The sequence below is a fragment of the Pezoporus flaviventris genome, unplaced genomic scaffold (assembly GCF_033815535.1).
Source record: "Pezoporus flaviventris isolate CSIRO_AGI_PZ_B2104156 unplaced genomic scaffold, CSIRO_AGI_Pfla_v1 ptg000015l, whole genome shotgun sequence".
Taxonomy (NCBI): domain Eukaryota; kingdom Metazoa; phylum Chordata; class Aves; order Psittaciformes; family Psittacidae; genus Pezoporus; species Pezoporus flaviventris.
The window spans coordinates 18,316,321-18,330,330 of NW_026892563.1; the positions used below are offsets into that span (position 1 = coordinate 18,316,321).

At 43.7% G+C, this 14,010-nt stretch overlaps 1 protein-coding gene across 4 annotated transcripts in view; it reads right to left on the minus strand.

Moving 5' to 3' along the window:
* EVA1C (eva-1 homolog C) overlaps positions 1 to 10,554 on the minus strand; it is a 40,215-nt gene extending 29,661 nt beyond the window's left edge. The window contains exon 1 of one of the 4 annotated variants that reach the window (XM_061453705.1): positions 10,175 to 10,554. In XM_061453705.1, coding sequence (XP_061309689.1) covers positions 10,175 to 10,301 — 127 coding nt within the window. In that variant the 5' untranslated portion in view covers positions 10,302 to 10,554. The remainder of the gene's footprint in view (positions 1 to 10,174) is intronic. The other 3 variants (XM_061453704.1, XM_061453706.1, XM_061453703.1) reach the window with 3 other exon arrangements.
* Between the last annotated feature and the right edge of the window lie 3,456 nt (positions 10,555 to 14,010).

A 14,010-nucleotide genomic window follows, 5' to 3' on the forward strand; every position in this document is an offset into this window, starting at 1 on the left:
AATAATACAATGAACCTGTAGGCATGAAAATCCAGAAAGATATTTCTTTCTTTTAAAAATATCGAAGAACTGGGAACTTAGAAAGTATAAAAAAAAAATGACTACAAAAAGCCTGGAAGTGGTCAGCCAAGAGATGTGTTACATCTCTCACGTATGGCACAAGACCGTACAGGGTACTTAGATTTACTGCATTTTTTCCTTATGGTGGAGGACACTAACACAAGGCCTTTTTCAGTTGTCAGCATTAGAGTAAAAAAGAAATGTGTACATTCTGCCCAGCCTCACTGCTCTGGCATGAATGTCACCATACGGAAGCATCAAGGAGAACAGAATTGCAAGCTGTGAGTCTAATGCCTAGCACATATTAAATGCAATCTCAGTGTTGACTGATGTAATGTCTTTTTGGCAAGACAGCAGCTTTGCAATGTAATATTTTTAGAACCTGAAGCTGAGTAGCACACAGACTATGAGGATTCTCAGAATAGGGCCTTCATATACAGATTAAGTAATATTAGTTCCTGTGCATCGTTCAATCTAGTTTAATTAGCACAGCAATTTGCTGGCTCATTTTAAGGACATACAATTCCATTTTAGATCAAAATAGATTGAAATAGCACACATATTGCTGTGGGAGTCCCAGAAGGCTAATCCATTCGGTAAAACTACATCAGCTCCCATAGTTTCGTGAAGAATTGTGCCAACAGTCATTAAAAATACACAAGCAAGATTGGCAAGTTTGAAGGAAGAGATCTCATGTGGTGATAACAGAATTGTTTATAAACTCTACTACGAGCACCATTAGAAGCATCAATCTATTTACTGTTATTTGGGATCCAGCTGCAGTACTTCTCCAGCAATTTTTTCTCTGTTGGTTTGTGAAGGAAGCATTGAAGAGAAATTAAGCCCTAAGTTTCCTCCCTATCCCCTCTGCCATACCCCCCTCTGGTCTTCAGAGGTAGCTACGGCACAGACCACGCTGTTCAGGGTTTCTGCATAATCACTGCTTGGCTCCATGCGTAGATACGACAGTACCTATTTGGCTGCATCCACAGAAGCAACGATCTGGCTCTTGTAATTGTGTTTATTCTCTTACCTTGGCTGTCTGCAAGCTGTTTCTGTGGTAGCTCTTTTTGAGAATTAGTAATCCTGACACAGGACCCAGGGAAGACATTGTTTCTGAAATTCACACCACTATTTCTTGCCCCATCATTTTATTCTTTTTCATTCAAGCGCCTTGTAAGCATACTGAGTCATTCCAGCCAGACTTGGTCTCACAGTCTTTTAACAGTAAGAAATATCCTTAGGCAGAACCATTGCTTATTCTGCTCACTGTTCAGAAATGAGTGTAACAGCTTCACCCAGCAGATACACATGAAAATCCATACTTGCTTAACATATGCTTTCTTGCATAGTCACTAATATGACTTAATTTCCTTTTATTGCTTGAGGGTTTTTTTAGTGTGCTTTTTCCCATTATTCCTCTTGACACTCATACTCTTTACAAGTATCTACCATCCTACTAACATCATCCGTTTGCTTCGACTGCAGGAGATGGCATGAAAAGATGGTTTGCTATGCAAGGAAAAGAATTTTTGTATAATCACTGTGGTTTTTAGATTATCTAAACCTTTTCGATTTGGCGATAGGTGTTATCTCAGAAAAACTAGAGGTAATCTAGTTTCATTGATAAGCCAGTGACCATAAAACCACCCAACTTTCCAATTCCAAATATGTAGTTTGGTTTCAGAGCATCCAAAGCTATTGCTTTTCTTAGAATCAGTCCTCGAGAGTTTTGAGTTGACCATTTTTGAAGGAGATGAAGCTTATGAGATCATGATCTCTGTCCATCTGGCATTTTCTTACTCAACTAATAATTCTTACTATCAGTGGCCAGTTTCAAACCTGAGGGGCACAGGGCTCAAAGAAATAAAGTTCCTACAATTTTCATGAAAGCTAAAGCCTGAGTTGACAGGTCAAAGTAAGAACTATCACTTCATACTCAATCTAATTGACTAATGCTGAAAGTCAACTGGCTACTGAAGAAACATTATTCTTATACCGGACAACTAATCAGCCTGCTGCTAATGGAGCAATTTGTTTTCACTGGCGTTAGTGACAGATGAAGTCTTCAACAACAAAATGTTTGAGTTAAACATGAAAATGCTTTTGGGATAGTATAGTAATCAAAGCAGGCATCATTGATGAAGACATCAGTTAGGTTTTCTAAGAACTGATTTATCAACATGTGTGCTTTCCTAAGGAAATTGTCTTAATTGTTCCCTCATAGCCATGCCTTCTGGATCATAGTGTGGATCACGACCATCTTATTGAATCCACTTCTCATTGTCTACTACATCCAAGCAAGATTTAATCGGAGCAATTAAGAAAGAGCTTGGTTGCACTTAAGCCAGAGGAAGGACCCAGGTAAAGAGCAGATAATTGAGCGTAAAAACACATTCAAACTCTAGTATGTGAATAAGGTCTATTCAGTGAGCTGCAGCATATGTAAGAAGCCAAGCCATGAGCTCTTCTTAGAAAAACAAAACCAATACATCAAGAACTAGAAATCCCCTGAAACTTTCTGGTTATGCCAAATGGGCGTTGTTTCTCCAGGACCACAAAACCTCTTCATATCCATGCCACTTGGTTCGGACTTGTAGTTATGTGAATTAAATTTTGGCAGAGCAGGAAAATCCATGAGTCCTGCATTTGCAGACCAGATGCCTATTCTGTCTTTCACATCCTCCCACAGCTGTTCTCTGTTTCCTTCAGATCTACAGTTTCATATTTCTCTGTATTGTCTCCTAGAAGTGATGCTTATTTTCATTGTATCTCAATGGCTTTCTTCAGAAATCAGACAGATCCCCATGCACTTCCTTTCTCTCACTTTCTCTTTTTATTTCTTTCTTCTCCTCTTGTGCTAGGAAGAGGCAAACTATTACTAATCCCCAAGGATTCTGGTCTGTAGTGAACTCCATGCTATAGTCAGTTATACTTCTCTCATAAAGCCATGGGGACAAACACTTGTCCTGGGACTTAATATGGATCTATTACAGTAGAAAAGGAAGACTTTCTCCCTCGTATCCTAAGATGCTCACAAGAGGTACAACACTGTTAAGGGAGACTGCAAGGCTTTCTTTTGCCCTTGGCAAAAAATGCTGCTTTTGATTGGAGACAGAGTAGCCTCTTCTAGTGCCATTAACAAGAAGTAACAAGAGAAAGGCTCAGCGGGCAGAAACTGCTTCTGGAGACAGAATGTGTGAATCATTATGCCCAAGAGAAAGCAAAGTTACAATCTTCCCAAACACTGTGAGGAGAAGCAGCTCAGGCACTACAGGAAAATATTTCTTTGAAAACCTGGATTTATGAACTTGAATGTCTATGCAAATCTGAGAGGGTTCATTGCCATAAGAACTGCTCATTGCCAGCTCCTCAGAAAACAAAATACAGGTTTTGTTTTGCAAACAGAACTCTAACTAAAATTCTGCAATTTTTGTACACCCGTTTATATGTGACACTCAAAATATCAGATAGAGATCAGGGAATTTGCTTACTGAATCACTAAGTCCATCCTCTGGCAGCTCACAGACCTACACTGTTGTGATGTCTTATAGTACAGCAAGTCCAAGCCAGAAAAGCAAAAAATGCCCTCCTAGCCTGATGGGTTTCTTTACAACATTTCATTGTCTCCAACTCAGTTTTAGCCTGAAGAAATGAAAAGTCAAAAAGGCAAAATTATTCTGAAAAATTAATGCTTGTCTTCCCATCCAAGAACAAACACAATGAAGAAAAATAAACAGTACTTGTGGGTTGAGACCCTTATCCAAAGCCCAGTGAAATCCTAGGGAATCTCTCCAGCGACCACAGGCTTTCAATCAGGTCTTATGAGTGATGTTTTAAAATTAATTCTAAATTAAGAGCCAAATATCACTGGTATTTAATTTGTTGCCAGAAGCCACACAATAGACCTTTGAAACAAAACTCCTAAAATGCATAGAAATTCAGATGAAATGACTCACCAATGCTGAACAAATAAGGCGCAACCTCGCCTCCTTCTGCTCTTCAGTTCCCTTTAAGACACTATTTTCTCTTTGTTTGGTAATATTGCAAAATATTTCCACTTTAATTGTAGATTATGGTTGGCAGATGACAGAATTCTGATAACTGGTGACTGGTCAGACAGTGCTTTCTCTGTCTGGGGACACTTCCATCAAAATCTGAGTATTTATTTGAAACAGGTCTGTAACCCTTTCTTTAATAAAGCTGAGACTGTCTGAAAGCTCTTTCTTACTAACAAGGGGATCAGCAGCAGATGGAATAGGAAGGCAGGCAGAAGCTAATCCCTGGCATTTATTTTGAATAAAAATAACATATGATGTGTCAGGTACCAGCAATTTGCACAGTGAGAGCAAAGAGAGTTCCTGCCCCAAAGGTGTAAGAATCTGAAAGACAGACTCAAACATGTTGGTCTCTAAGCAGTGGAGCTTAGGAAGGTAGATTTCCTACAGGGTTTTGTCTCATGTCTGAATTTCATAACATCTGTTGTTGTAGGAGCATCACACTATGCTTTAACTCACTTTGGGAGAGCTTTAGGAACAGTATCCTTTCTGGGGGATGCTAGTAGGGCCTAGCTGCTTATGCTCACAAAATGTGTAGGAACTTAACAGGACCAGAACTTTTACTTCTCTAACAAGGATGATTAAATCTCATTAGTGGATTTAAGAATATTAGGCAAAATCCACATCTAAAAGGGGATTTCATAAACTATGTGCCCTCAGAAAACAGAAAGAAGTGCAGAGACAGGCCTGAAACAAAATCTTGGATCTCAGCATCATGATCTAAACTGTCATTTCTGACACACACCTCTTTGCTCCACAGAACAAATCCCAGATCCAAACTCACTCCACTTTGAGAAACTTTAAACCAGACTTTGAGATTTAATTCACATACTACTAAAATGAAACATGTTTCTAAAATGAAATGGTTTTCTTTAAACAAAGCAACCAAAATTTTCATTTGAGTTCTACAAGGCAGTATCAAGATGATGCATCATTGACATCACTCCTTTTAACACCTCTTTAAATATCCTGGTCAAGCTCCACTTCCCACGGTGAGTCAACAGAACTGACTCAAGAAAATTATACAGGATTTTATCTGGCCAACACAAAACCAATAAAAAAAACCTCTGCATCACTGCGGTTGGTCATGATTGATCCTGCCACATTATTACAAACAAAGCATTTGCTTAAAGCATTTGTTTGCTTTCCTTTTGCCTGGGGGAATCTGGGATGGGTGAATGCCACAGAACTTAATGGAAACTTTTAATGCAGAAAGGCCACAGGATCAGATTATGTTTCTTGGGTGAACTGGTTTGCTTTTTTATTAGATCCATTTGTTTTCTGATGCTGGGTTAGAAGAGCAAGTCTATGGAGTTAAAGCAGTGTTTAGTTCTGTCTGAACTGTTCTGAGAAAAGAAAGAAAAGTTGACACCAGCAGACAAAGATTAAAAAGTTCTACCTAAGCAGCGACTGCTTTCTCTGTTCACATCCACAAAGTCGTTCTTCAGCCAGTTATGCAATCACACAGCTACTTCATTTTTGATCTTCGGTTACAGCCACGTTTCTTAAAAGCTGCCCAGAAAACCTGGCTGGGACTAAGGCAAAGAAAGGGAGATATTGACTGATGAAGTGAGCAAAGGAGGTCAGTTCAAGCAGAAAGCCTAAACTCCAAGTAGCATGGAGAAAAGGAGGAAGAAAGTGGCATAAAAAAAAAAAAAAAAGGTGATTGGGTGTTCTTCAGTGTTGCCAGAGAGAAGGAATTTGTTCCTCGATGGATAAGAGGTCAGTTCACTTTCACAGCAGATGGGGAAAAAGTGGGAGAAGGATCAGAGCTAGGACAGAGAGGGACAAGGGGAGAGCTGAGCACTTTTCCCATTGCTAGCAAGGAGGGCAGGGGGGTGAGACACAGGAGCAGTGACTCCTGCTGTTGGGAAGGTATACACTCCCCAGCAAATGCCACCATCCCCAGCAAAACCAACTCTCCCTCAGCAGCAGTGGAGCAGACAGATGAGCTTTCTATAGCACCAGCACAGGTATATAGGTATAGTATATATGTGTAGTATATAAATTAAGTATAGTATATAAGTTCGGTGGTTTTGCCAGCTCCTTATTTTGCCCATTTTGGGAACCAGCTCTTGAACACAGAGGAGCTGTGAGGAAACAGCTGTCATGTGGCCTGATTTGGCACAAAAAAGTGTCCCTCTTCACTTCTGACAGTCCCTTGGGAGCCCAGAGTATTTAGGATTTTAGCGCCCAGAGATGAGAGAATTAACAAAATTCACAGCAGGCTTCAGTCACCTGGACTGGGACCTGATCTGAAATGGGAAAGCTGCAAGTGATCACTGAGAAAAACAGTGTGAGGACAAGTGCTAAGTAGGGATGAAACTGTGGACATGAATAAATATTTTGGTGAAAAGTTATTTTAGATGTGTCTTGAAGAGTTGGCATCAGGGGAAGAAAACTTCCTAGCTACAGGGTCAACCAATATGCATGAAGATCTAAGGAAAGGACTGCGGATCAAATGTCTCTTTTCTTCCAAACCTTCACCTTTCAGTTTCAAATTTGGGAATAAAAGCTTGGATGCCACTTTTAAAAACGAATCACAGAGGACGGCAGATCTCAGAGCAAACCTCCACCTCCAATAACCAATGCAATTAATAAATATGCTCTTTGTTGCCACCAAACTGTTAAGACAATAATAGATTATGCAGCTCTTTAAGTATTGTGCGTATCAACATTACTTTACTTCCAAGATCTCCTGTTATTTAAAGGAGAAACTAATTTTGCTTACTGCCCCTGAGTGCCTCTCATAGTTCAATTTAGAACTGGTGCTGGAGTCTTGTTTCTGAAATTTTTTCTCCCTAGAAAATACCAATTCCCACATCAAGTCATAAAATGTTATTGCACAGTGAAGAAATGTCTCCAAAAAAAGGGGGGGGGGGGGGGGGGACGGGACCAAAAAGAAATTAAGAAATGCCATACCAACATTTTTTTAATCATAGTTAAAAGCCAGACTGAGAAACATATGAGAACAAGAATCTGCAGCTCTATATCCTGTAAGAGCAAGAGTAATAACAAAACCACAATAGCAACTGACCTGCAATAACCAAATTAAGAGATTCTACTCACAGCCAGAGCTGCCAACCTCTCTTTTATGAAAAGGGAGGATAAACACTGTACTGCTTCTGCGAAGTGATCCATAAAAAATTACCACAGTTTTATAAATGGGGAAATAAATACAAGTCAAACATTAAAAAAGAAAACAAAACAACAAAAAAAGAAAACCCCACACCAAACCCCAAACCTTCATTATCAATATATACTGTTCCCTGCTCCCCTTGCCAAAAACATGACACCCCAAGAGGGGTCACCTTTGTGTTGTTACAGGCAAGCAGCTAGGTCTTGTGATTAACAAATGGACTCTGAGAAGGTTAGAATAGCTAGCACAATTTAATATCCACCTGAAGAGAACAATAAAGATTACATGCGCCCTTGTTGCAATCTGACAGTCTGGGAAGTGATTATAGAAAGTTGTCAGAGTGGGGAGAGTGGGGGGAGAAGGAGAGAACAGAGCTTGGGCTGCTGAGGTAGAGATCTGATGCTGGAAACACAGAGAGCAGAAAAGACAATGACCCAAAAAAGTATGCACCTAATAATCTGAGCCTAAAATCTGTGAAAAGCAGAGAAAATTTAAGCAACTATCCTTCCAATTGTCTGTGCATTCCCAAATTCCCAGAACCTGATCAAATCATGCCAAACACATTCAAGGTGCAGATCTGTTTCATTTGCTATGGTACGGACTGCACGTGGAAACCTATAACCTGCCCCCTGGAAGCTTCACCCTCAGAAGGGCAGGGTTAGACCTGATCCCTTCCAGAAGACACAAAATGCAGGTGGTGGGTAAAGCAGGGGGAGCCAGCTCCCCGCTCCTCATCCATCAGGATAATCCCCGAGGAGCTGCTTGCACCTTGTGAACTGCTCGGTGCCGCCCCTTTAAACAGGGCAGATTTGTTTTCACGTAAATTCAACAGAGCTTATGAAAATCAAGTCGCTGTTCCTGCTAAGGAGGGGAGCAAATAAGGGAATTCAGCAACTCTAGAAGTTCAGCTTGAAGCTGCTCTTACAGAGCTTGTAATTCTCTAACAGGTATTAATCAGACTGGGAACGGAACTGCAGGGTGTCATCTTCTGACAGCCCTGGCCCACAGCACCTACTTCAGAAGTAGTCAAAAACTTCTCTGTGTAGTCTTTCCTGTTATTCTGGATTAGATCCCCATGTTAAAAGTAAAAAGAAAAAGGGAGCAGAATTTGTTCAGGCTGGAAACTTCCCAATCTGGCAATAATTTTGGAATTTGATTTTATTTTCTACATCTTATTGATGGAATTCTCTGCATGGCACTTTTAATACTGATCTCTGGGGTGAGACATTTTGCCTTGGTCATTCTACCTATTTGGAAAGTTCAGAGCACAATGAATACTGAATACAGCTGCACTTCTGAAACATACCTTGGATAACCTTATCTAAATAACTTCGTTTGAAAAGTGAATAGACTTTTGTGAGAGGAACTTTCTTAGATAAACTAGAGGGGTATTTTTTAACTCAGCGGCTGTTTGAAAGGGAAAATTTGAACTTTTTATTTTCTTGTGGAGAACTGCCATATGATTCCAAAACTAACACGTACAAGCCAGTAGTTAAGCCAAAAAGTCACCAAAGAATGAGATAGCAAACATTTAAAAGCCCTATGCATGTAAAAGGAATCTAGTAAGAGAAACTTAGTTTATTCAAGTATATAATCCTGGTCTTTATGTTTGGTGTTTGCTTGCTTGGAAATGTTCAGGCTTATAGACTCGGGACACAATAATAAAATCACAAACAGTATTTTCTTATGGCTGAGAAAAGGGTTTTCACAGAACCCCCACCAACAGTTTGAACTGTGTTAACATGAACTGTATGAATATGGGTAACAACACATTTGGACTATTATATGCTAACTTTGTTCCGGTGCACTCAACTGGCTTTTGGAAAGTTCTGCCCTGCTCGTTAAGGGTAACGTTTGCTTTCTGCCCTAGGGGCAACTCCTTAAGCTTGCAACTGCCAGGTATATGCTGTGCTTACTGTGAGATACAGAAAGGAGTGAAACCACTCTTATAAGCAACTTCCTAACAGCAGTGAGATGCCCTCGCACACAAGACAAGTCACAAAAGCTCAGATTTCTCAAACAGAAAATAAAACCTGCTTCTTTGTTCTAGTGAAAACAAGGACATTTTTCCAGTTTCGACAGCCACGTCATTTTGCACCGACACAGCACCCTTGCAGGGATCACCTCCTTGATTTCCAAATGACAGCTCCTGCCTCTGCTCACTTTGAAGTGACTCTCACCATCACAGCGCTACTAAGGCGAAACGCTCTCCCAGCGGAGAGAAGCGCAGCATTATTTGTTCGCTACCGGAGTTAAGGACTGCTCGCTCAGGGCTCGACTCCAAGTCTCCAGGAGAAAGTGGGAATCTTTCCAGGGACTTCCACGCCACGCACTTTTGGTCAGGCCCTGGCCTGTTCACGCACCGCTTTCCACCGCGCAGCTGACAAGAACCTGGCAGTCCAACTCTTCGAGTCCCTTCCCACCGGACCTCTCTGAAATACCTCACCCCCACTCTTCCTTCCTCCCCTCCTTCACACGGAGCCACGGCCGCGGCACATCTGAATCATGCGCCCGTGCTCCCATGGGTGCAGGCCCGTGTCCCGGCCCTGGGACAAGACGTGCCTGCAGCTCGCCGGTCAATACGCAGCTTTCCGAGCAGTGTCGGGCGGGGTCCGAGCGCAGGCGGCAGGCAGCCTCCCGCCGCGGACACTGTCGGCGCTAGTCCGGGGTACGAGGGGCTGCTGGGGGTGCCGTTCGAGGGTGCTGGGGGTGCCGTTCGAGGGTACGGGGTGCGCCTCACGCCGGGGGGTGCCGGGATACGAGGGCTCCCTTCCCGAGGTGATACGGGGGGTCGGCGGTGGGGACGCAGGTGCCCTCCTCCTGCCCACCCCGCCGCGCCCCTCCCGTCTCCCGCGCCGGCCACCGCGTCCCGGGTGACCGTTAGTCGGTCCCGGCCCTCCCGCTGCCCGCCCCGTACCTGAGAAGTCGGCGAGCGCCGCCACCTCGGCGCTGCACACGAGGATCACACAGGAGAGGAGGGGGAGGAGCCGCCCGGGCTCTACCTGTCTCCGTCGTGGGTGCTGCCCCGCATCCCCGTCCCTCATGGTGCGGCTGAGGGCAGCTCGGGGCGGGGGGGGCAGGCCCGCCGCCTCACATGATGGAGCCGGTCCCGGCTGGCGGGACCGCCACCGCCGGCCCGCAGGGCGCCCTCCGCCGAGGGGCAGCACCGGCGGCGGGGCGCGGGAGGAGGAGGAGGAGGAGGGCGGAGCGGCCTTGCCCGAGGCCGCGGCTGGAAGGGGTCCCGGCCGGCGTGGGTCCGCGGGAGGCGCGTCGCCGCCGCAGGGGAGCCCGCGAGGGCGGTGGGGAAGGGGAAGGGAAGAGGCTTCTCGGCGGCGCCGTGCCTGGCACTGCCCTCAGCGCACATCGTGCGGGCCGGGCTGAGTCAGACCCGGCTGCACCTCGCCCGCCCTCCCCCGGCTCTCTCCACCCCTCTCCGGGCAGTTCGAGGTCCCGGCACCTCCCTCTTGGCGAAGGGGCACGATCTCGTCTTCACGCGCCGTGAGAAGGGCTTTATTTTTAACTTATTTCCCCCACCCTTATTCCTACTTGGCAATGGTTGAAGGACTGTCACCGACTTGTGACAGCATTTCCCTGCTTGCATTTTTTCCAAGCCAGGTGTAAGATTCTCCCCATCGCTCCCCGTCCCCGCAGCGCAACTCCTTCGCTGCTTTCCCTTCTTCAGTCCTCCTTGTCGCGTCTGCCGGACCCTGCCAGCTCTGCCGCTCCAGTCCGGCTCCTGTCCTTAGGCACTGGCTCACAGGTCTTCGGGAGAAACCCAACTGACAGCCATGCCTGGCAGGAGCTCTGGATGAGGGATTTCGGTGGGCAACAGCTGTGGTAAGAAATGGCACTGTCTCTTCCACGTTGCAAAAGAAACTTTCCCTTTCTGTGCTTCCTCTCCTCATGTTGTTCCCTGACAACGTCTTATCGCAGCCCTTAGCTTTAAGACTCATGTAGTTCATCATAGCTGAGTTTAAAGTGTGTAGGCTTGCTTAAAGCTTTGATTGCAAAGTGACAGAACATAGTGAAGTTACTTCACAGGAGTTCAGGTTGTTCCCTGAAATCTTTCGTAAGACTGAAAAGTAAACCACTGAGAAGTTCAAACAGATTGTCATTGCAACCTGCTTTACAGCCACCTTCAAATGCAGTTTGGAGCTCCTTTTAAGGTACTGGAGGAACTAAAGAGAATAAATCAGGACACTCATTTCCTAGTGCCTTTAAGAGCTGCCATCAGGACAGAGCGTAGAAGCAACACTGGAAATGGGGCATGAAAACATCTTCTGCCCCAGTGTTGTGCTTGGGTATAAAGAGGGTAGGCAAGAACATCTAGCTGTTTACACCCTGGCATGCATGTTCACACTGATCCTCCTCCTGAAAAAAAAAAAAAAACAGAAGTAGGTGAGAGATGATGGAACCAAACTAATTCTGTTAAATCTCTTCCTGCTCCAACTGAAGCTGGATCACATCCACATTTGAATTTCCAAACTTTGGCACCTCTTTCTGGAGGTTACACTGAACTTTGGCCAGCTTGAATTTCATGTTTGAGTCTGAATCCACTTTTCTTTCCTCTCCCTCCTCACACACAGAACAACAACTGGATAACACAAACGTTATAGTCATGCTTCCTCAGTCTTGGGCAGATATAAGTAAACCAGCTTTCACATGAACCTGCTTGAGGTCAGGGACATTCCATTAAGTTTTCCTGAACTCAGATAAATGGGATCAAAGATGCCGAAATAACACAATAAAATGGATTAGGTCAAGCAAGCATCTACGACTGCAAACACGGATGAGTAGAGCAAACAGTAACTTTGCCAGGTGTGTGAAGCTTTTCCTTCTGGCTGCTGACAAGGACAGTGTTTGCCCTGAACTGAATCGGTTACACCATGCCTTCTGGCTGTAGCACTGGAAGGAGACTTGTAGGAGTCTTGTGCCTACTTCTCCAGTTTTTTCCCTTGATCTTGGCATACCTGGTCATTTAATCTGACACTTGCTGTCATAGGTCAGTTCCACTGAAAGTAGAAATGAATGCCAGGGGAATGTTACAAGTAGCACAGATTTTTTTACCCCTCCATAAAAGAAAGCATTTGGGGGACATGCATGTATCTTCTAGAAAGGTGTTTTGATGAGTACAGTGAACTCACTTGTCTACGCTAATTTCATACCTGCTATGTTCATAACTACGTATCTACGATGTCAGAGGGGCTTTGAGCAACCTGATCTAGTGGAGGGTGTCTCTGCCTATGGCAGGGTGCCTGGAACTATATGACCTTCAGGGTTCCTTCCAACCCAAGCCATTCTGTGATTCTATACCATAACTTCAAGTGAGTGCAGTCAGATGTATGACTTCAGGATGCCAGACCCTCATTCCCTATACAGTCAATGGAGAAATATCTCATATCCAGGCTACCTGCTATAGCTCTAACAGGATGTGTTCCACCTCCTCCTCTCTGTACTGCTCATTAATCCCTGGAAGATAGATGTCAATGATGGCGACTCAGTCTATATGTGACTATGAGTAGATAGTGCATCTGTGACAAGCACACATTCAATGCAAAAGAATGTATAAGATGTCAAAACCACTGAGAAATATCCTGTTCTCATGCTTGAAAGCCTTTGAATCAGAAAATTCTGCAGGGCTGTTTGCCTACTGAGAACTTGTGAATCTTTTCTTTCCAATGAGATAATGTTGCTTTTTCTAGCCCTGTGGTGCTGCAAGAAAAAGACCATCCAGTGGTGCAGGAATGAACCTGGAATGCTTTTGGCACTGTGCACGTATAACCCAAAGGCAAAGCCAGTTTTCAAGTAGAATGACTGAACTGGGAGAGGTTGAAAATGTTGTCGGTAACCTCCAGAGAGGTGAAGCAGTGAGGGTTGAGTAACAACATGAGAGGCAGCTGAGTGCTCCTATGTGTAGGTAGCCTTTTAGGGAAACCTTCCTATGGAGGAGAACAACTTACGAATGCTGCAGCCAACAGATACTGAAGACATGCTTTTGTTAAAATGGCATTGACCGTTTTTTCTCTTTTTCTCTCATTTTTTCTTTTTTTCCTTTTTTTCCAGTGGGGATTACTTTGCTATTCAACATTAACCTAAACTCTGTAACAATTCTGGCAATCCCTGTTATTCCTTGCTATTGATAGTGCTTACATAGTAAACTTAGAGACAGTGGTGTAAAATACAAAGGTAGGAAGGGAGACAGTACTATTTATCCTGATACGCAGAATGTGTTTCTTTGCCATAGCCTTGAAAGCAGCTTCTATAAGCTGGCAATGTTCAGTAGCTGGAAGACAATATAACTAATCCAGACATGTTCAGCATGTAGAATTACAGAATCTCTCAGTCTTGGTCCTTCCTTATAAGCAACACAAGGAATGAGATTAATTTTTTTTTCCCCAAAGAAAGAATGAAAGCCTATAAATTAGAATCCAGGTAGATACCATGCCTCTTTAGAACTTGGGGAGAAAAATATTTATTCTCTCTTGAATCTGCAGAGAAAAATCATTTCACAGTGTCAAAAATGCAGAAACTGCGTTGTTGCATGGAAGCTTTGCAAGAGCAAAGACGTAATCTGAGTTCTTAATTTCCTTTTTCTCTGCATTATTCATTTTTCTCTGAACTTCAGCCAAACTGCAATTTGAAACTCATATCATGGCTTACTGTATGGGAATTCAAATGAAATTAATGCTATCAGTTAGTAAATAAACGAGCTGTGTGAAATAAAACAGTTGAGTTAGATGGCCTAACATTTTC